Genomic DNA, 21,196 nt, shown 5'->3' on the forward strand with positions numbered 1-21,196 from the left:
GGAGGGGCGGATCAAGTAGCACAGGTTGAAGGACGGACAGTACCAGGAGCACAGACTGAAGGAGTGCTGGAGCCAGTAGTACAGTTTGAAGGAAGGGCGGAGCCAGGAGCAAAGGCTGAAGCAGTGGTGGAGCCAGGAGTAGAGGCTGAAGGAGGGTCAGAGCCAGGAGCACGGGCTGAATGAGGGATGGAGCCTGGAGTGCAGGCTGGAGGAGGGACGTAGTTTGGAGCACAGGATTAAGGAGGCGCAGCCAGGAGAGCAGGCTGAAGCAAGGGTGGACCCTCGGGTACAGGTTGAAGGAGGGGGGGAGCCAGGAGCGGGTACAGGTTGAAGGAGGGGGGGAGCCAGGAGCACAGGATGAAGGAGACTTGGATGCAGGAGCACAGATTGACGGAGGGGTGGATGCAGGAGTACGGGCTGAAGGAGGGGCGGAACCAGTAGCACGGGCTGAAGAAGGGGGCGGAGCCAGGAGCGCAGGCTGAAGGAGGGGGCGGAGCCAGGAGCGCAGGCTGAAGGAGGGGGCGGAGCCAGGAGCGCAGGCTGAAGGAGGGGGCGGAGCCAGGAGCGCAGGCTGAAGGAGGGGGCGGAGCCAGGAGCGCGGGCTGAAGGGGGCGGAGCCAGGAGTACGGGCTGAAGGAGGATCGGAGCCAGGAGCGCGGTCTAAAGTAGGGGGCGGAGCCAGGAGCGGGCGGAGCCAGGAGCGCGGGCTGAAGGAGGGGGCGGAGCCAGGAGCGCAGGCTGAAAGAGGGGGCGGAGCCAGGAGCGCGGGCTGAAGGAGGATCGGAGCCAGGAACGCGGGCTAAAGGAGGGGGCGGAGCCAGGAGCGCAGGCTGAAGGAGGGGGTGGAGCCTCGGGTACAGGTTGACGGGGGGCGGAGCGAGGAGCACAGTTTGAAGGTGATCACAGGCTGAGGAGGGACGGAGTCTGGAGCACAGTCTGAAGAGGGCTGGAGCCAGGAGTACAGGCTGATGGAGGGACGGATCAACTAGCACAGGTTGAAGGACGGACAGTGCCAGGAGCACAGACTGAAGGAGGGCTGGAGCCAGTAGTACAGGTTGAAGGAGAGGTGGAGCTAGGAGCACAGCCTAACAGAGGGGTGGAGCCAGGAGCACTGGATGAAGGAGGGGTGGACCCAGGAGCACAGGTTGAAGGAGTGGTGGAGCCAAGAGTACAGGCTCAGGAGGGGTGGAGCCAGGATTACCTGCTGAATGAGGGGCGGAGTCAGGAGTACAGGCTGAAGGAGGGGCAGAGTCAGGAGAACAGTCTGAAGGATGGGCAGAGTCTGGAGAAGAGTGTGAAGGAGGGCTGGAGGCAGGAGTACAGGCTGAAGGAGGGGCAGAACCAGGATCACAGGCTGAAGGAGGGGTGGAGCCAGGAGTACAGGTTGAAGGAGGTGGTGGAGCCAGGAGCACGGGCTGAAGGAGGGGAGGAGCCAGGAGCAGAGGCTGAAGAAGGGGCGGAGCCAGGAGAGCATGCTGAAGGAGGGGCGGAGCCAAGAGCAAGGGTTGAAGGAGGGGCGGAGCCTGGAGTACAGGTTGAAGGAGGGGAGGAGCTAGGAGCAGAGGCTGAAGGAGGGGTGGAGCCAGGAGTCCAGTTCAAGGAGGTGCGGAGCCAGAATCACGGGCTGAAGGAGGGGCGGAGCCAGGAGCACAGGCTGAAGGAGGGGTAGAGCTAGGAGCGCAGGCTGAAGGAGGGGCGGAGCTAGGAGCACGGGCTGAAGGAGGGGCGAAGTCAGGAGTGCAGGTTGATGGAGGGGTGGAGCTAGGAGCACGGTCTGAAGGAGGGGTGGAGCCAGGAGTGCAGGTTGATGGAGGGGTGGAGCCAAGAGTACAGGCTGAGGAGTGATGGAGACAGGAGTAACTGCTGAATAAAGGGCGGAGTCAGGAGTACAGGATGAAAGATCGGCATAGTCAGGAGCACAGTCTCAAGGAGGGCTGGAGCCAGGAGTTCAGGTTGAAGGAGGGACAGGGCCAGCAGCACAGACTGAAGGAGGGCTGGAGCCAGGAGTACAGGTTGAGGGGGTGCTGGAGCTAGGAGCAGAGGCTGAAGGAGGGGCAGTGCTAGGAGTACAGGCTGAAGGAGGGGAGGAGCTAGGAGTGCAGGCTGAAGGAGCACCTGAAATTGCTGCTCAGTTGAGTACTTGTCAACAGTTAAGCTCTTGACAATAAGCTGGTGGATCTGGAGCGTCGTTTATTACTGTCCGTTGTGCATAGCTCATGTCTCTGAGCTAAGCTCTTCTGCTTATAATGATCTGATACCAGTGGATTAAAGAAGCCCTGTTTTATAATCTTCTGTGCTTGTTCCAGTTCGTTAACATCATCATGATTTCCCACGTGACATTATGGGAGCGATCAGAGCCCCTGACTAGACCCCGGTCTGCACCTTATTCAGCATTGTTGCTGTCTCGTCCCCTGGGAGCCTCCAGTAAATCCCACTCTGTAGACTTTGAGAGGGGTTGAGCTTGTGGCATCCCAGGTAAAAGAGGATTGTAACAATAAGAGCCAGTGCTGACTGTGTGCCCTCTCTGCTGGGAAGCACTCCCGTGCTGATAGCTTCTCCACAGGGAGTGCTGAGCAGCCTCTGTGCTCTATACAATTCCATTTCAGCCAATGTCAGCAGGATGTCATGCTGTGACAAGTCAACCCTGTGAGCAATAATGGATTACAACTTCAAACAGAGCCAGTCAGGATAAAGCAGAACCCAGAACAGCAGCATCCTTAACATAACAAGCTTTCAAAAAGCTCAACTAGAGAGCGAAAGGAAACCCAATTCTGTATCTCCAGTTTTGAACTGTCATTCGTGTTCAGTTGATAATAAATATAGGCTCTTTAAAATAAGATTAACAAATCTAGAGATTGTACTATTGATATATACAATTGATAGATTATTAATAAATCTTTTTGTTATAATTAATTGGAACTCCAGTCCCTTGATCTCTGGCCGGAAGCAGTTGGGGGTGAGTGTTGGAAGCGTGCTGGGTGAGTTTGTGTCACATTGCTGTGTCCACTGTTTGGATGTAGGGGTTTAGTGTGGGAGTGGGGACAGAACATGTTGAGGCTCTCACCAATTGCATCTTCTAAACTGGGGTTAAGACTGAGATTGGGGACATGCCTCCAGTTACAGAAACTGCCTGGTTTTCAGCTTCAGATTTGACACCAGAGTGAGTTTAGAAAAGCCCCTTGTGTTTGAAAGGTTAAAACAGAAAATGTTTCAGATATCACAGTCAGTGGGTTTTGGAATGTGGAGGTTTGAGATGAGGAGTTGTTAGTCAGGAGGTTTCAGGATGAAGAGGCTTAGGGATGAGGGGGTTTCAGGATGACAGGGTTTCAGGATGAGGAGGCTTGGGGATGACGGGGTTTTGGGATAAGGAGTTTGGGGATGAAGCAAAACTTCTTCAAGGTAGGCATTCCTTGAAGAGAGGACTCGAAACATTAACTGTGTTCCTCTCCGCAGATGCTGCCAGACCTGCTGAGTTTTTCCAGGTATTTTTGTATTTTTGTTTTTGTTTTGGGTTTCCAGCATCCGCAGTTTTTTGTTTTTAATTGACTGCCACCACTCTTCAAGGAATGCCCACCTTGAAGAAGTTTTGTTCTTCTCTCCGTCAGGATTTTCGAATCTCTCTTTTGCCTTGTTCACCTTCATTGCTTTCCATTTCTCTCCTGGTGTTTGACAAGGTGTTATATTTCACCGCTTTTCTATTTTTCCTTAGTTCTGTTGAAGAGCCATGCGGACTCGAAACATTAACTGTGCTCCTCTCCGCAGATGCTGCCAGACCTCCTGAGTTTTTCCAGGCTTTATATTCATGAAGACCACTCAGTTCAACGATAGTAAAATGGGGTCTGATCAGAACCTCTGTAACATCTATTTCTCTGCTTTAGATCACAAGAAGTTACTAGGATCGGTTTCCATTCTGAAGAGGACATTACCCTCCCCTGAATAAGGAAAATACTACAGATGATGTAAATTTAAAACAAAAACAGAAAATGCTGGAAAAACTCAGCAGGTCTGACAGCATCTGTGGAGAGAGAAAGAGTTAACCTGCTGAGTTTTTCCAGCATTTGCCGTTTTTATTAGCCCCCTGATACCTTGTGTACACTTTGAATTTTTCAGCATTTGCAGACAGCCCCTAGAATGAAGCACCATTAAAATACAAAGACAGAGTTTTCTTTTACAACACCATTTACCGCATCCTCGAGATATCCCAAAGCACTTCACATCCACTGAATTATATTGAAGTGAACTCACTATTGTTCTCTGGGCAAATGCATCAATCAAAATGCACACAGCAGGATCCCATTAACAGATGGACAAGGAATTCAACGATTTCTTGTGTCAGGTTGATGTCAGAATTCTTTGAAATCGTGCAATGGAATCCTTTACGTCCACCTGAGAGAGCTTAAGCACTTCTTTCAAAGATGGAAAGTCTGATAGTGCAGCGCTCCCTCAGTGCCGACCCTCCAACAGTGCAGCACTCCCTCAGTACTGACCCTCCAACAGTGCAGCACTCCCTCAGTACTGACCCTCCAACAGTGCAGCACTCCCTCAGTACTGACCCTCCAACAGTGCAGCACTCCCTCAGTACTGACCCTCCAACAGTGCAGCACTCCCTCAGTACTGACCCTCCAACAGTGCAGCACTCCCTCAGTACTGACCCTCCAACAGTGCAGCACTCCTTCAGTACTGACACTCCGACAGTACAGCACTCCCTCAGTACTGACACTCCGACAGTGCAGCACTTCGTCAGAACTAACCCCCTGACAATACAAGCACTCCCTCAGTATAGAATCTCTGACAGTGCAGCGCCCCCTCAGTACTGACCTCTGAAAGTGCAGCATTCCCTAAGTTCTGACCCTCTGACAGTGCAGCGTACCTTCACTACTGCCCTCTGACAGTGCAGCACTCCCTCAGTACTGTTGGTTTAAGTGCAGCACTCCCTCAGTGCTGATCCTCTGACAGTTTTGCATTCCCTCAGTACTGGCCCTACAACAGCGCAGCACTACTTCAATACAAACCCTCTGACAGTGGAGCATTCCCTCAGCATTGACCCTCCGACAGTGCAGCACTCCCTCAGCACTGACCCTCTGACAGTGCAGCACTCCCTCAGTACTGACCCTCCGACAGTGCAGCACTCACTCAGTACTGACCCTCCGACAGTGCAGCACTCCCTCAGTACTGTACTGGCTGTGTCAGCTTGGATTATGAGCTGAAGTTTGTAGCGTAGGGCTTGAACCCACAACCTCTGTGACTCCGAGGTGAGAATGCTGCCACTGAGCTTTAGCGGACACTGCACTAAGGAAGCTGAATAAAGAGGGCCTGCGTTAAAGAGTGTGGTGGGCCTAGTGCCCAGGCTCCCTGGTCTAGGCCCACTCCTTGTTCTAATGCAGAGAAATCTAACTTGAGCTGTCTATATTTTGCAGGAAATAATGTTGCCGCGAGCACAGCTGCTGATTGGTTTGCTGTGTCATGTGATGTACTGGGAGGTGTTGAATATGCCAATGGAGCCGGCGGCAGAGACGAGGTCTGCCTTCTCAGCAGCCAGGACCAACAGCATGGTGGGGGGGGCCCAGATGGTGGTGACCTTTGACAAGGTATATGTGAATATCGGCCACGACTTTGACCCCCGCACGGGCCTCTTCACCTGCCGTGTGCCCGGAGCCTATTACTTCTCCTTCACTGTGGGCAAGTTCCCCAGGAAGAGCCTCTCTGTGATGTTGATGAAGAACCGGAAGGAGGTACAGGTCATTGTCTATGACGAACATCATCGGCAGGAGCGTAAGGTCCAGAGTCAGAGTGCCATGCTGCAGCTGGAGCAGGGAGACACTGTGTGGCTCCGGTTGCACGGTGACCCTAAGTACGCACTGTATAGCAACACGGGACCTTACACCACCTTCAATGGCTACCTGATCTACCCTGACAGTGAGCCCTCCTACTCCGAAAAGAGTGACAGCACCTGGCAGACCCAGACCCCTCACCCACTGGAGCCCTGGCACAAGAGCGAGGAAGGGAATGGCATTGAACCAGCCATGAGCCGCCCGCAGGAGGACTCACCAATTCTGGGCGATCAGCTGGCCCCGGTAGGAGAGGAGCAGCCGGCCACTGAAGGGCCCGCCCTGAGCAAGTGGCAGGCTCCACGCTCGGCCTTTTCCGCTGCCAGGACAGAGAGCCTCCTGGGAGACAATGACGATAGGTACAAGCATGACCCCATGCCCTTTGACACAGAGTTCGTCAACATTGGCGGGGATTTTAACGCCTCCCTGGGGGTGTTCACTTGTCGTGTGCCTGGGGCCTATTACTTCTCCTTCAATATTGGTAAGCTGCCTTACAAAACCATGTCAGTCAAATTAATGAAGAATGAGGATGAGGTACAGGCCATGATCTATGATGACAGCCATTCCAAACGGAGAGAGATGCAGAGTCAGAGCTTGATGCTATCACTGCAGAGAGGAGACCGTGTGTGGCTTTACAGCTACCAGCACGATGGTTACGGAGCTTACAGCAACCATGGCAAATACATCACCTTCACTGGGTTCCTCATCTACCCAGAGCTCCAGGCGCTCAATTGGAAAACAGACCCCAAGACTAACAAACTGTGACAACACAATCCCACCCAACTGCATGAAGATAACTTGCAGTTAAATAACGAGAATTTAAACTGTCGTGATGCATAACACATAACCGTGTGTCGTTCTGTGTGTAATTATGTCATTGTACAAATGTCTGGTATCAGTTCAAACTGGTGGAAAAACAGCTGCAGAAGTGTCATTAATATTTTATTGAAACAAACAGCTTGTTTGTGTGTGGTTTCAATGGTGCTGAGAGCTGGAGTGTGAGCAGGGGCAAGGATTGGATAGTGAGCTAGGGGAGGTAACACTCGGGTAAGGGTCCCACGGTCACTAACCAAGCAGCACAGTGAGTTAACTTTATCAGAGAAACAAACTATAGACATTGAACAGAGGCAAAATACATGATTGGTTTAGACCAGGGGTGGGCCGGAGCCGGATAGGTTAGTGACAAGAGGAAACAGCAGAGTTAGGGACTTAGAGGAGTGGGCCTTTGGCAGCAGAGCTTCAACACTGATACTCTCCCTGATCTTTCTGGACAGCGTGTGGGTTAGTCACTGATCCTGATATTCCACACACCCCACAATGAGCACATGTTGGTCTGGAATATCAATAGCCCTAATGAGGGGGAGGATGGGGTCATCAAAGTAATCAACCTTTCTTAAAGAGATATCCCAGCTCCAAGAACAATTTTTGTCATTCAAATGGCAGCAAGAGGGAGAGAGTGGGCATTAAAGTTCCCTGACACTGCACTGGAGACCTCGGAGCAGGAAGGGGAGAGGGAAAGGCTATCCGCACTCCCCAGTACCTAGTGTGTCCTATGAACTGCAGAGGTAGAGGCCATAAGAGAGATCAGCACCCAGATAATGACCAGGGGCACTGCACCAAGAAAGTGAAGAGTATTTTTTATTCATTCTTGAGATGTGAGCATTGCTGGCAGGAATTGCCCTTGAGAAGGTGTTGGTGAGCTGCCTTCTTGAACCGCTGCAGTCAATGTGGTGTAAGTACACCCACAGTGCTGTTAGGGAGGGAGTTCCAGGATTTTGACCCAGCGACTGTGAAGGAACAGCGATATATTTCCAAGGTGAGTGGCTTAAAGGGGATCTTCCAGGCAGTGGTGTTCCCATCTGTCTGCTGCCCTTATCCTTCCAGGTGGTAGAGGTCACAGGTTTGGAAGGTGCTGTTGAGGGAGGCTTGACCACACAGTCCCCACCCCCAATTTAAATTCCCTCCCCACCACAAATTTGCCAACTTGGACCACACCCCCCCAATCCAATTTAACCACCCCCCACCAAATACCCCATCCAAACTCCACTCCCGCCCAATCTTCCCCCACCCCAAATACCCCATTTCCCCCCCGCCCCTGGTCAACTCCCCCCAGCCTGAATTCCCACTCTGATGCTCTACCCACCCGGCTCCCCCATCCCCACATCTACCCCCACTCCAAATTCCCCCTGCCCAACTCCTTCTTACCCTACACCCTGACTTCCAACTACCCCCATTCCAAATCCTCCTTCCCACCCCCACTTCCAACTAACCCCAGTCCAACTCTCCCCGACCCAACTTCCCAACCCCGACTCCCAACTACCCCGCCCCCAATTCCCACTGCTCAACTCCCCCCAATTCCCCCCACCCCCACTCCCCCCAATTACAATTCTCCCCTGCCCAACTTCCCCACTCCCAACTGCCCCCACCCCAATTCCCCCTAATCAAATCCCCCAATTGCCCTCCACCCCAATTCTCCCATGCCCACTTTCTCCAACTACCCCCCACCCCCAAATTTCCAAATCTAAAGGAATCCACACCAATTTTCTGTAAACTGCCCTCATAATTTAACCCTTTAAACCCCTTTGTGTTGGGAGGTAGGTCCAAAGCCCAAACTGTGCGCTGTAAGTGGAAATAATCTGGGTGAACATGTTGGGACCTCATTTGGGTGGCTGGGATTTGGGACATTCCTTTTGTAAGGAATGGTGTAAAGAGAGTAACTGGTCTACTTCTCTCCTTCCTGCTCACTCTCAGACAGCTTCATAGTGGCAGCAGAGTCTGGTACATTCCCATTCACTACCATTTGGGAATGGAATGATGCAGACTGTCCAGTGTCCCAGGCTCAGCCTCACTCAATCTCAGGGACAATTAACCACTTCCAATGCCACGCCCTGGGGCATAACATGTGCAGGAGGCCACCCAGGTCACCTCCGACAAGTGGACATTGAATTAAAATAACTCACCACATTGTGCTTAATATCCAGAAACCCATCTACCTCCATCTTGAATATACACAAGGACTGAATGTCCAAAGCTCAGGGTGAAGATATTCCCCCTCATCCTAGTCCCGAAATGGCTGAGACCTTATTGTCAACTCACCCTCCTGTGAACTGCCTCCTTGTGATCCTTTGGCATTAATGCTGGACAAAATCCTCTAAATGCAGCTGGACAACCGAAGTGTAACATTCCTGCATTTATATTTTTCTACTCGAGTAGGACTATTAGAAACCTGATTGGTTTTCCCAATAGCATCGCCACTCTGATTTTGTATTGGGAATGTGGGCGTCACTGGCAAGGCCAATATTTGGACCTTCAGTATTTATTGACGTTTACCCACAGGTCACTATTCCTGCTTGGAACTTTTAGCAGATACCCATCTATTTTTTCACAAGCTTTAGTCACCCAAACACCCAAATCATAACTCTTTACTTATCCAGAGTGAGAGGCACGATCCCATGGTAACTCCAACTGTTTCACTGGTCAAATTTGAACTGCCTGTGCCCGTCCTTGTTAATGCCTTCAGTAATGTCTTGGTCCAATTCAGTTTGGACGTTGAAGAAGTCCCTATATTCCTCCAATTCTGATTGATCCACATGGATCTACTTCCGGTGAATAATATACTCTGTCCCCCAGCCCGGAACCCATTGACTCAGTGTAAAATCTGAACACCAATCCCATAGGGCGAGGTGGCTGCCATCATCCATCAGTATTGTCAGCTCTTCAAAGACCTCTTGCAGACTAACCTCCAATCTCCAAACTGGGATCATCCAACAGTTACTGCCCAAATATTAGGGTACATGCCCACAGCTGCCTCCTTCATCTCCACTCTTCAGAGATCCAGGTAAATATCTTTGGGATCTTCATCACAATCATCAAACTAACTGGACACATTTTCTTAGGGCCTGTCTTCTTGCTGTTCTTAAACACTAGACCCAAATGTGTTGATGGAAATGGGCTGCTAAACAAATGAGCCAATGGCTTGTATGATCCTTTTCTCATGATTCTCAGCAGTCTGGTGTGAATGTTAATGGATCCAGTCACCCGAACAACCTGGAGTCCCAATCAGTCATGATGATAATGACTCCAAGGTGGGTACATGTTAATACCTCTTTAAATAGCAGGCGTGAGGCGTGGCAATGAGTTAATACAATGATTTATTTAAACAGATAACATCACGTTAACTTCCAATAGGTTCAGGAGATCCAAATATCTGCTGCTTTACTGCATCTCACACACAGGAGTGAGAAAAAAATATCAAAATAATCAGCTGACTCATCACCTGACGAGTCACATGATAAATCGGACAATGATGACTCACAGCCAACATGCACCTCACATTGTATCTGTAAAAGATAAGGGCCTTCTGTCTACCCAAATTGAAACAAAAACCACTGAGAGGGGAACTCTGAAAGTTAGCCAAATGGGGACTCATGATCACAAGCATTATAACAATAAGTAGTCTTTCAATTCAGATCAGAAGCTGAAACTGTCTTCCAACCCTGTGAATTTGTGTTTAACTAGCAGATATTCCAGGTGTAGGTCTTTGCTCACTGTTTGGAGACTGGACAGTTCAGTGGGTGACTGGAAAGCTGCATTTCAATCTCACAAGTTTTGTTCACGGTGACTCATCAGTAGAAATCAACTGATGATTCCTGCATTCCGATGAATCTCTGACATGCACATTGTAACCTGTAGAACCCACCACATGTGCATCTGTGTGGGTAGAGTTGAGGAACCACAATGGTAAAAAAACCATAATGGGAGTTATGTACAGGCCTCCGAACAGTAGTCAGGATGTGGGGCACAAGATACACCAGGAGATAGAAAAGGCGTGTAAGAAAGGCAAGGTTACAGTGATCATGGGGGATTTCAATATGCAGGTAGACTGGGAAAATCAGGTTGGTAGTGGATCCCAAGAAAAGGAATTTGTGGAATGTCTACGAGATGGCTTTTTGGAGCAGCTTGTGGTGGAGCTCACTAGGGAACAGGTAATTCTAGATTTAGTGATGTGTAATGAGACAGATTTGATAAGGGAGCTTAAGGTGAAGGAACCCTTAGGAGGAAGTGACCATAATATGATAGAATTTACCCTGCAATTTGAGAGGAAAAAGCTGGAATCAGATGTAACGGTATTACAGTTGAATAAAGGCAACTACAGAGGCATGAGGGAGGAGCTGGCCAGAATTGACTGGGAAATGAACCTAGCAGGAAAGACAGTGGAACAGCAATGGCAGGAGTTTCTGGGAGTAATTTGGGAGACACAGCAAAAATTCATCCCTAGGAAGAAGAAGCATACTAAAGGGAGGACGAGGCAACTATGGCTGACAAGGGAAGTCAGGGACAGCATAAAAGTTAAAGAGAAAGCATACAATGCGGCGAAGAGCAGTGGGAAACCAGGGGATTGGGAAGCCTACAAAGACCAACAGAGGACAACTAAAAAAGAAATAAGGAGGGAGAAGATTAAATATGAGGGTAAACTAGCCAGTAATATAAAAGAAGTTTTTTTTAGATATATAAAGGGTAAGAGAGAGGCAAAAGTGGACATTGGGCCGCTGGAAAATGATGCTGGAGAAGTAGTAGTGGGGAACAAAGAAATGGCGGAGGAACTGAATAGGTATTTTGCGTCAGTCTTCACGGTGGAAGACATGAGTAACATCCCCAAAGTTCAAAAGAGTCGGGGGGCAGAGGTGAGTATGGTGGCCATTACCAAGGAGAAGGTGCTAGGAAAACTGAAAGGTCTGAAGGTGGATAAATCACCTGGACCAGATGGATTACACCCCAGAGTTCTGAAGGAGATAGCTGAAGAGATAGTGGAGGCGTCAGTGGTGATCTTTCAGGAATTACTGGAATCAGGGAGGGTCCCAGAGGACTGGAAAATCGCTAATGTAACCCCCCTGTTTAAGAAGGGAGTGAGGCAAAAGACGGGAAATTACAGGCCGATTAGCCTGACCTCAGTCGTTGGTAAAATTTTAGAGTCCATTATTAAGGATGAGATTTCAGAATACTTGGAAGTGCATGGTAAAATCGGGCAAAGTCAGCATGGTTTCATCAAGGGGAGGTCATGCCTGACAAATCTGTTAGAATTCTTTGAGGAGGTAACGAGTAGGTTAGACAAAGGAGAGCCGATGGCTGTTATCTACTTGGACTTCCAGAAGGCCTTTGACAAGGTGCCGCACAGGAGGCTGCTCAGTAAGATAAGAGCCCATGGTGTTAGAGGCAAGGTACTAGCATGGATAGAAGATTGGCTGTCTGGCAGGAGGCAGAGAGTGGGGATAAAGGGGTCCTTCTCAGGATGGCGGACAGTGACTAGTGGAGTTCCCCAGGGGTCAGTGTTGGGACCTCAACTTTTCACTTTATACATTGATGATCTAGATGAAGGAACTGAGGGCATCCTGGCTAAGTTTGCAGATGATACAAAGATAGGTGGAGGGACAGGTAGTATTGAGGAGGTGGGGAGGCTGCAGAAGGATTTAGACATTTTGGGAGAATGGGCAAAGAAGTGGCAGATGGAATACAACGTGGGGAAGTGTGAGGTCATGCACTTTGGTAGAAAGAATAGAGGCATAGACTATTTTCTAAATGGGGAGAGAATTCAGCAATCTGGAGTGCAAAGGGACTTGGGAGTCCTAGTCCAGGATTCTCTTAAGGTTAACTTACAGGTTGAGTCGGTAGTTAGGAAGGCAAATGCAATGTTGGCATTTATTTCGAGAGGACTAGAATATAAAAGCAGGGATGTACTGCTGAGGCTTTATAAGGCTCTGGTCAGACCACATTTAGAATATTATGAGCAATTTTGGGCCCCATATCTCAGGAAGGATATTCTGGCCCTGGAGAGGTCCAGAGGAGGTTCACGAGAACGATCCCAGGAATGAAAGGCTTAACATATGAGGAACGTTTGAGGATTCTGGGTCTATACTCGATGGAGTTTAGAAGGATGAAGGGGGAGCTGATTGAAACTTACAGAATACTGAAAGGCCTGGATAGAGTGGACGTGGGGAAGATGTTTCCATTAGTAGGAGAGACTAGGACCCAAGGGCACAGCCTCAGAGTAAAGGGAAGACCTTTTAGAACAGAGATGAGGAGAAACTTCTTTAGCCAGAGAGTGGTGAATCTATGGAATTCATTGCCACAGAAGGCTGTGGAGGCCAGGTCATTGAGCGTATTTAAGACCGGGATAGATAGGTTCTTGATTGGTAAGGGGATCAAAGGTTACGGGGAGAAGGCGGGAGAATGGGGTTGAGAAACTTATCAGCCATGATTGAATGGCGGAGCAGACTTGATGGGCCGAATGGCCTAATTTCTGCTCCTATGTCTTATGGTCTTACGGTTACACGTTCCAGCACTCCAAGTACCCTAGCCACCGAGTTTCATCCACACTGTATCACCAAGTGTATTTCTTCAAGTGACTTGGCATTCCTATCATAGTTATACTGATCACAAAACAAAAACAAAAATACCTGGAAAAACTCAGCAGCTCTGACAGCATCTGCGGAGAGGAATACAGTTAACATTTCGAGTCCTAATGACCCTTCAACAGAACTAATGAAAAATAGAAAAGAGGTGAAATATAAGCTGGTTATTTTTCTATTTTTCTCTTTTCTATTTTTCCTTAGTTCTGATGAAGGGTCATACGGACTCGAAACGTTAACTGTGCTCCTCTCTGCAGATGCTGCCAGACCTGCTGAGTTTTTCCAGGTATTTTTGTTTTTGTTTTGGATTTCCAGAATCCGCAGTTTTTTGTTTTTATCATAGTTATACTGATGTTGCTTCATACCAACAAATGTCCACGTGCCTTCCTCAGTCGGATATCTAGGCGACAGGCATGTTCCCGCTATGGGAAATCATGTCTTGTGCCTAAAACCTATAAATCTCTGTGCAAGTCTTGTACCTACAGCTTCACTCAATATGTTACACCAATCTAACATAGCCAGAAACTCTGATCAACCAGACTCCTCCTGCATTTTGTGAATCATCGTTAACAGTCTGTACGGCATTCTGTTTGTCATTGGATTGCAGATAGTGAGGTGATGATACCACGAGTTGTACACTCATACATTCACACAATCATTCTCACATTCAATCAATCTCTCTCACACTCTCACACTCAAACAATCACTCTCACACTCTAACTCGCTCAATCTCTCACACTCTCACACTCTCACAATCGCACTCACACACACACACACAAACAATCACTCTCACACTCTCACACTCAAACAATCAGTCTCAAACTCTAACTCGCTCAATCTCTCACACTCTCACACTCTCACAATCGCACTCACACACACACACAAACAATCACTCTCACACTCAAACAATCAGTCTCAAACTCTCACAATCACACACACAATATCACTCTCACACTCTCACACTCAAACAATCACTCTCACACTCTAACTCGCTCAATCTCTCACACTCTCACACTCTCACAATCGCACTCACACACACACACAAACAATCACTCTCACACTCTCACACTCAAACAATCACTCTCACACTCTCACACTCAAACAATCAGTCTCAAACTCTCACAATCACACACACAAAATATCACTCTCACACTCTCACACTCAAACAATCACTCTCACACTCTCACACTCAAACAATCACTCTCACACTCTTAGAGTCAAACAATCACTCTCACACTCTCACACTCAAACAGTCACTCTCACACTCACACACTCAAACAATCACTCTCGCAATGTCACACTCAAACAATCAGTCTCACACTCTCACACTCAAACAATCACTCTCACACTCTCACACTCAAACACTCTCACACTCTCACACTCAAACAATCATTCTCTCACTCTCACACTCAAACAATCAGTCTCACACTCTCACACACAATCAATCACTCTCACGCTCAAACACACACTCACACACTCACACACTGTCACACTCTCACACTCATACATTCACACAATCATTCTCACACTCAATCAATCACTCTCACACTCTCACACTCAAACAATCACTCTCACACTCACTCTCTCAATCTCTCACACTCTCACACTCTCACAATCGCACTCACACACACACACACAAACAATCACTCTCACACTCTCACACTCAAACAATCAGTCTCAAACTCTCACAATCACACACACAAAATATCACTCTCACACTCTCACACTCAAACAATCACTCTCACACTCTCACACTCAAACAATCACTCTCACACTCTTAGAGTCAAACAATCACTCTCACACTCAAACAGTCACTCTCACACTCACACACTCAAACAATCATTCTCGCAATGTCACACTCAAACAATCAGTCTCACACTCTCACACTCACACAATCAATCTCACACTCTCACACTCAAACACTCTCACACTCTCACTCTCACACTCAAACAATCAGTCTCACACTCTCACACACAAACAATCACTCTCACACTCAAACACACACTCACACACTCACACTATCACACTTATACATTCACACAATCATTCTCACACTCAATCAATCACTCTCACACTCTCACACTCAAACAATCACTCTCACACTCTCACTCTCTCAATCTCTCACACTCTCACACTCTCACAATCACACTCACACACACACACAAACAATCACTCTCACACTCAAACAATCAGTCTCAAACTCTCACAATCACACACACAAAAAATCACTCTCACACTCTCACAATCAAACAATCACTCTCACACTCTCACACTCAAACAATCACTCTCACACTCTTAGAGTCAAACAATCACTCTCACACTCTCACACTCAAACAGTCACTCTCACACTCTCATACTCAAACAATCACTCTCACAGTCTCACACTTAAACAATCACTCTCACACTCACACACTCACACACTCACACAATCTCACACTCTCACACTCATACATTCACACAATCATACTCACACTCAACCAATCACTCTCACACTCTCACACTCAAACAATCACTCTCACACTCTCACACACTCACTCTCTCAATCTCTCACACTCTCACACTCTCATAATCACACTCACACACTCAAACAATCACTCTCACACTCAAACAATCAGTCTCAAACTCTCACAAACACACATTCAAACAATCACTCTCACACTCCCACACTCAAACAATCACTCTCACACTCTCACACTCACACACTCAAACAATCACTCTCACACCCTCACACTCTCACAATCAAAAAATCACTCTCACACTCTCTCAAACTCTCATACTCTCACATTCACACATTCACACAGTCAAACAATCACTCTCACACTCTCACACTCAAACAATCACTCTCATATTCTCAAACTCTCCCACACTCTCACACTCTCACACTCACACACTCAAACAATCACTCTCACACTCAAACCATCACTCTCACACTCAAACAATCACTCTCACACTCTCACACTCACACTCAATCACTCTCATATTCTCAAACTCTCCCACACTCTCACACTCTCTCACACTTTCACACTCTCACACACACACTCAAACAATCACTATCACACTCAAACCATCACTCTGACACTCAATCACTCTCACACTTTCACACTCAAACAAACACATTCACAGTCTCACACTCTCACACTCAAACAATCAATCTCACAGTCTCACACTCAAACAATCACTCTCAAACTCTCACATTCTCACAATTTCTCACTCTCTCACACTCTCACAATCGCACTCACACACACACACACACACACACACACAAGCAGTCACTCTCACACTCTCACACCCAAACAATCACTCACACTCAAACACTCTCACACTCTCACACTCAAACAATCACTCTCTCACTCTCACACTAAAACAATCAGTCTCACACTCTCACACACAAACAATCACTCTCACACTCAAACAAACACTCACACACTCTCACACTCTCACACTCATACATTCACACAATCATTCTCACACTCAATCAATCACTCTAACACTCAAACAATCAGTCTCACACTCACACACAAACAATCACTCTCACACTCAAACACACACTCACACAATCTCAGACTCTTACACTCTTACACTCTCACACTCATACATTCACACAATCATTCTCACACTCAATCAATCACTCTCACACTCTCACTCTCTCAATCTCTCACACTCTCACAATCACACTCACACACACACACAAACAATCACTCTCACACTCTCACACTCAAACAATCAGTCTCAAACTCTCACAATCACACACACACAAAAAATCATTCTCACACTCTCACACTCAAACAATCACTCTCACACTCAAACAATCACTCTCACACTCTTAGAGTCAAGCAATCACTCTCACACTCTCACACTCAGTCACTCTCACACTCTCATACTCAAACAATCACTCTCACAGTCTCACACTCAAGCAATCACTCTCACACTCACACACTCACACAATCTCACACTCTCACACTCATACATTCACACATTCATTCTCACACTCAAACAATCACTCTCACACTCTCACACTCAAACAATCACACTCACACTCTCACATACTCACTCACTCAATCTCTCACACTCTCACACTCTCAGAATCACAAACACACACTCAAACAATCACTCTCACACTCCCACACTCAAACAATCACTCTCACACTCAAACAATCACTCTCACACTCAAACAATCACACTCACACTCTAACACTCTCACACTCACACACTCAAAAAATCACTCTCACTCTCTGACACTCAAACAATCACTCTCACACCCTCACACTCTCACAATCAAAAAATCACGCTCACACTCTCTCAAACTCTCACACTTTCACACTCTCACACACACACTCAAACAATCACTCTCACACTCAAACCATCACTCTCACACTCAAACAATCACTCTCACACTTTCACACTCAAACAAACACACTCACAGTCTCACACTCTCACACTCAAACAATCAATCTCACAATCTCACACTCAAGCAATCACTCTCAAACTCTCACATTCTCACAATTTCTCACTCTCTCACGCTCGCACAGTCTCACACTCTCACACTCAAACAATCAATCTCACATTCTCACACTCAAACAATCATTCTCACACTCTCACACTCTCACAATCTCACACTCTCACCCTCTCACACTCTCACACTCAAAGAATCACTCTCACACTCTCACACAATCTCACACTCTCACACTCAAACAATCACTCTTACACACTCACACACTGTCACACTCTCACACTCAAACAATCACTCTCACACTCTCACTCTCTCAATCTCTCACACTCTCACACTCTCACAATCGCACTCACACACACACACACACAAACAATCACTCTCACACTCTCACACTCAAACAATCAGTCTCAAACTCTCACAATCACACACACAAAATATCACTCTCACACTCTCACACTCAAACAATCACTCTCACACTCTCACACTCAAACAATCACTCTCACGCTCTTAGAGTCAAACAATCACTCTCACACTCACACACTCAAACAATCACTCTCACAATGTCACACTCAAACAATCAGTCTCACACTCTCACACTCAAACAATCACTCTCACACTCTCACACTCAAACACTCTCACACTCTCACACTCAAACAATCACTCTCTCACTCTCACACTCAAACAATCAGTCTCACACTCTCACACACAAACAATCACTCTCACACTCAAACACACACACACACTCTCACACTATCACACTCATACATTCACACAATCATTCTCACACTCAATCAATCACTCTCACACTCTCACACTCAAACAATCACTCTCACACTCAAACCATCACTCTCACACTCAAACAATCACTCTCACACTTTCACACTCAAACAAACACACTCACAGTCTCACACTCTCACACTCAAACAATCAATCTCACAATCTCACACTCAAGCAATCACTCTCAAACTCTCACATTCTCACAATTTCTCACTCTCTCACGCTCGCACAGTCTCACACTCTCACACTCAAACAATCAATCTCACATTCTCACACTCAAACAATCATTCTCACACTCTCACACTCTCACAATCTCACACTCTCACCCTCTCACACTCTCACACTCAAAGAATCACTCTCACACTCTCACACAATCTCACACTCTCACACTCAAACAATCACTCTTACACACTCACACTCAAACAATCACTCTCACACTCTCACACTCAAACAATCAGTCTCAAACTCTCACAATCACACACTCAAACAATCACTCTCACATTATCATACTCAAACAAAAACTCTCACACTATCACACTCTCACAATCACACTCACACACTCACACACTCACACAATCATTCTCACTCTCTAACACTCAAACAATTACTCTCACACTCTCTCACTCTCTCACACACTCAAACAATCACCCTCACACTCTCACACTCTACCAATCACTCTCACACTCAAACAATCACTCTCACACTCTCACACCCAAAAAATCACTCTCACACTCTCACAATCAAACAATTACTCTTGCACTTACACACTCTCACAATCTCACACTCTAACATTCAAACAATCACTCTCACACTCAATCACTCTCACACTCAAAGAATCACTCTCACCCTCTCACACTCAAACAATCACTCTCACACTCTCACACTCAAACAATCACTCTCACACTCTCACACTCAAACAATCATTCTCACACTCTCACTCTCACACAATCATTCTCACACTCCCACACTCTCACACTCAAACAATACCTCTCACTCTCTCACACACTCACACTCTCACACCCAAGCAATCACTCCCACACTCTCACACTCAAACAATCACTCTCACACTCTCACACTCAAACAATCACTCTCATACTCTCACACTCAAACAATCACTCTCACACTCTCACAATCTCACACACAAACAATCACTCTCACACTCTCACACTCAAACAATCACTCTCACAATCAAACAATCACTCTTACACTCACACACTCTCGCAATCTCACACTCTAACACTCAAACAATCACTCTCGCACTCAATCACTGTCGCACTCTCACACTCTGAAAATCACTCTCACACTCTCACACTCCCACAGTCAAACAATAACTCTCACACTCTCACACTCAAACAATCACTCTCTCACTCTCACACTCTCAGACTCTCACACTCTCACGCTCTCACAGTCTCACACTCTCACACACTCTCTCACTGTTACACTCACACACTCTCAATCACTCTCACATTCAAACAATCACTCTCACACACAAACAATCACTCTCACACTCTCACACTCAAACAATCACTCTCACACTCTCACACTCAAACAATCACTCTCACACACTCACACTCACACAATCATTCTCACACTCTCACACTCAAACAATTACTCTCACACTCTCTCACACACTCACACTCTCACATTCAAACAATCACTCTCACACTCAAACAATCACTCTCACACTCAAACAATCACTCTCACACTCTCACACTCAAACAATCGCCCTCACACTCTCACACTCTCACCATCTCTTAGCTCTCACACTGTCACACTCTCACAATCTCACACACAAACAATCACTCTCACACTCAAACAATCACTCTCACACTCTCACACAATCTCACACTCTCACACTCCAGCAATCACTCTCACACACTCACACTCTCACACTCAAACAATCACTCTCATACTCTCACAATTTCTCACACTATTACACTCTCTCACAATGTCACAATCTCACACTCTCACACTCACACACTCAAACAATCACTCTCACAGTCTCACACTCTCACAATCAAACAATCACTGTCACACTATCACACCCTCACACTCACACACTCAAACAATCACTGTCATACTCTCACACTCTAACAATCACTCTCACACTCTCACACTCCCACACTCAAACAATAACTCTCACACTCTCACAATCAAACAATCACTGTCACACTATCACACCCTCACACTCACACACTCAAACAATCACTGTCATACTCTCACACTCAAACAATCACTCTCACACTCAAACAATCACTCTCAGACTCTCACACTCAAACAATCACTCTCACGCTCTCACACTCAAACAATCTCACACTCAAACAATCATTCTCACACTCTCATAATCAAACAATCAATCTCATACTCTCACACTCAAACAATCACACTCACACTCTAACACTCCCTCACTCTCTCACACTCTCACACTACCACACTCAAACAATCACTCTCACACTCTCACATTATCTCATCCTCTCACACTCTCAAACACTCAATCACTCTCAACTCTCACACTGAAACAATCACTCTCACAGTCTCACACTCAAATAATCACTCTCAAACTCTCACACTCAAACAATCACTCTCACATTCAAACAATCACTCTCACACTCAGATACTGAAACAATCACTCTCACAATCTCACACTCTCACACTCAAACAATCACTCTCACACACTCACACTCTCACACTCAAACAATCACTCTCACGCTCTCTCACAATCTCAAACTCTCACA

At 46.9% G+C, this 21,196-nt stretch overlaps 1 protein-coding gene across 1 annotated transcript; it reads left to right on the forward strand.

Annotated features, from left to right (window-relative positions):
• The first annotated feature begins 5,421 nt into the window (after nucleotides 1-5,421).
• c1qtnf4 (C1q and TNF related 4) lies at nucleotides 5,422-6,728 on the forward strand. Its single transcript, XM_078547849.1, has one exon. The coding sequence runs from the start codon at nucleotides 5,424-5,426 to the stop codon at nucleotides 6,591-6,593; it is 1,170 nt and encodes a 389-aa protein (XP_078403975.1). The 5' UTR covers nucleotides 5,422-5,423; the 3' UTR covers nucleotides 6,594-6,728.
• The last annotated feature ends 14,468 nt before the right edge of the window (nucleotides 6,729-21,196 follow it).

The sequence above is a fragment of the Cetorhinus maximus genome, chromosome 9 (assembly GCF_964194155.1).
Source record: "Cetorhinus maximus chromosome 9, sCetMax3.hap1.1, whole genome shotgun sequence".
Taxonomy (NCBI): Eukaryota; Metazoa; Chordata; class Chondrichthyes; order Lamniformes; family Cetorhinidae; genus Cetorhinus; species Cetorhinus maximus.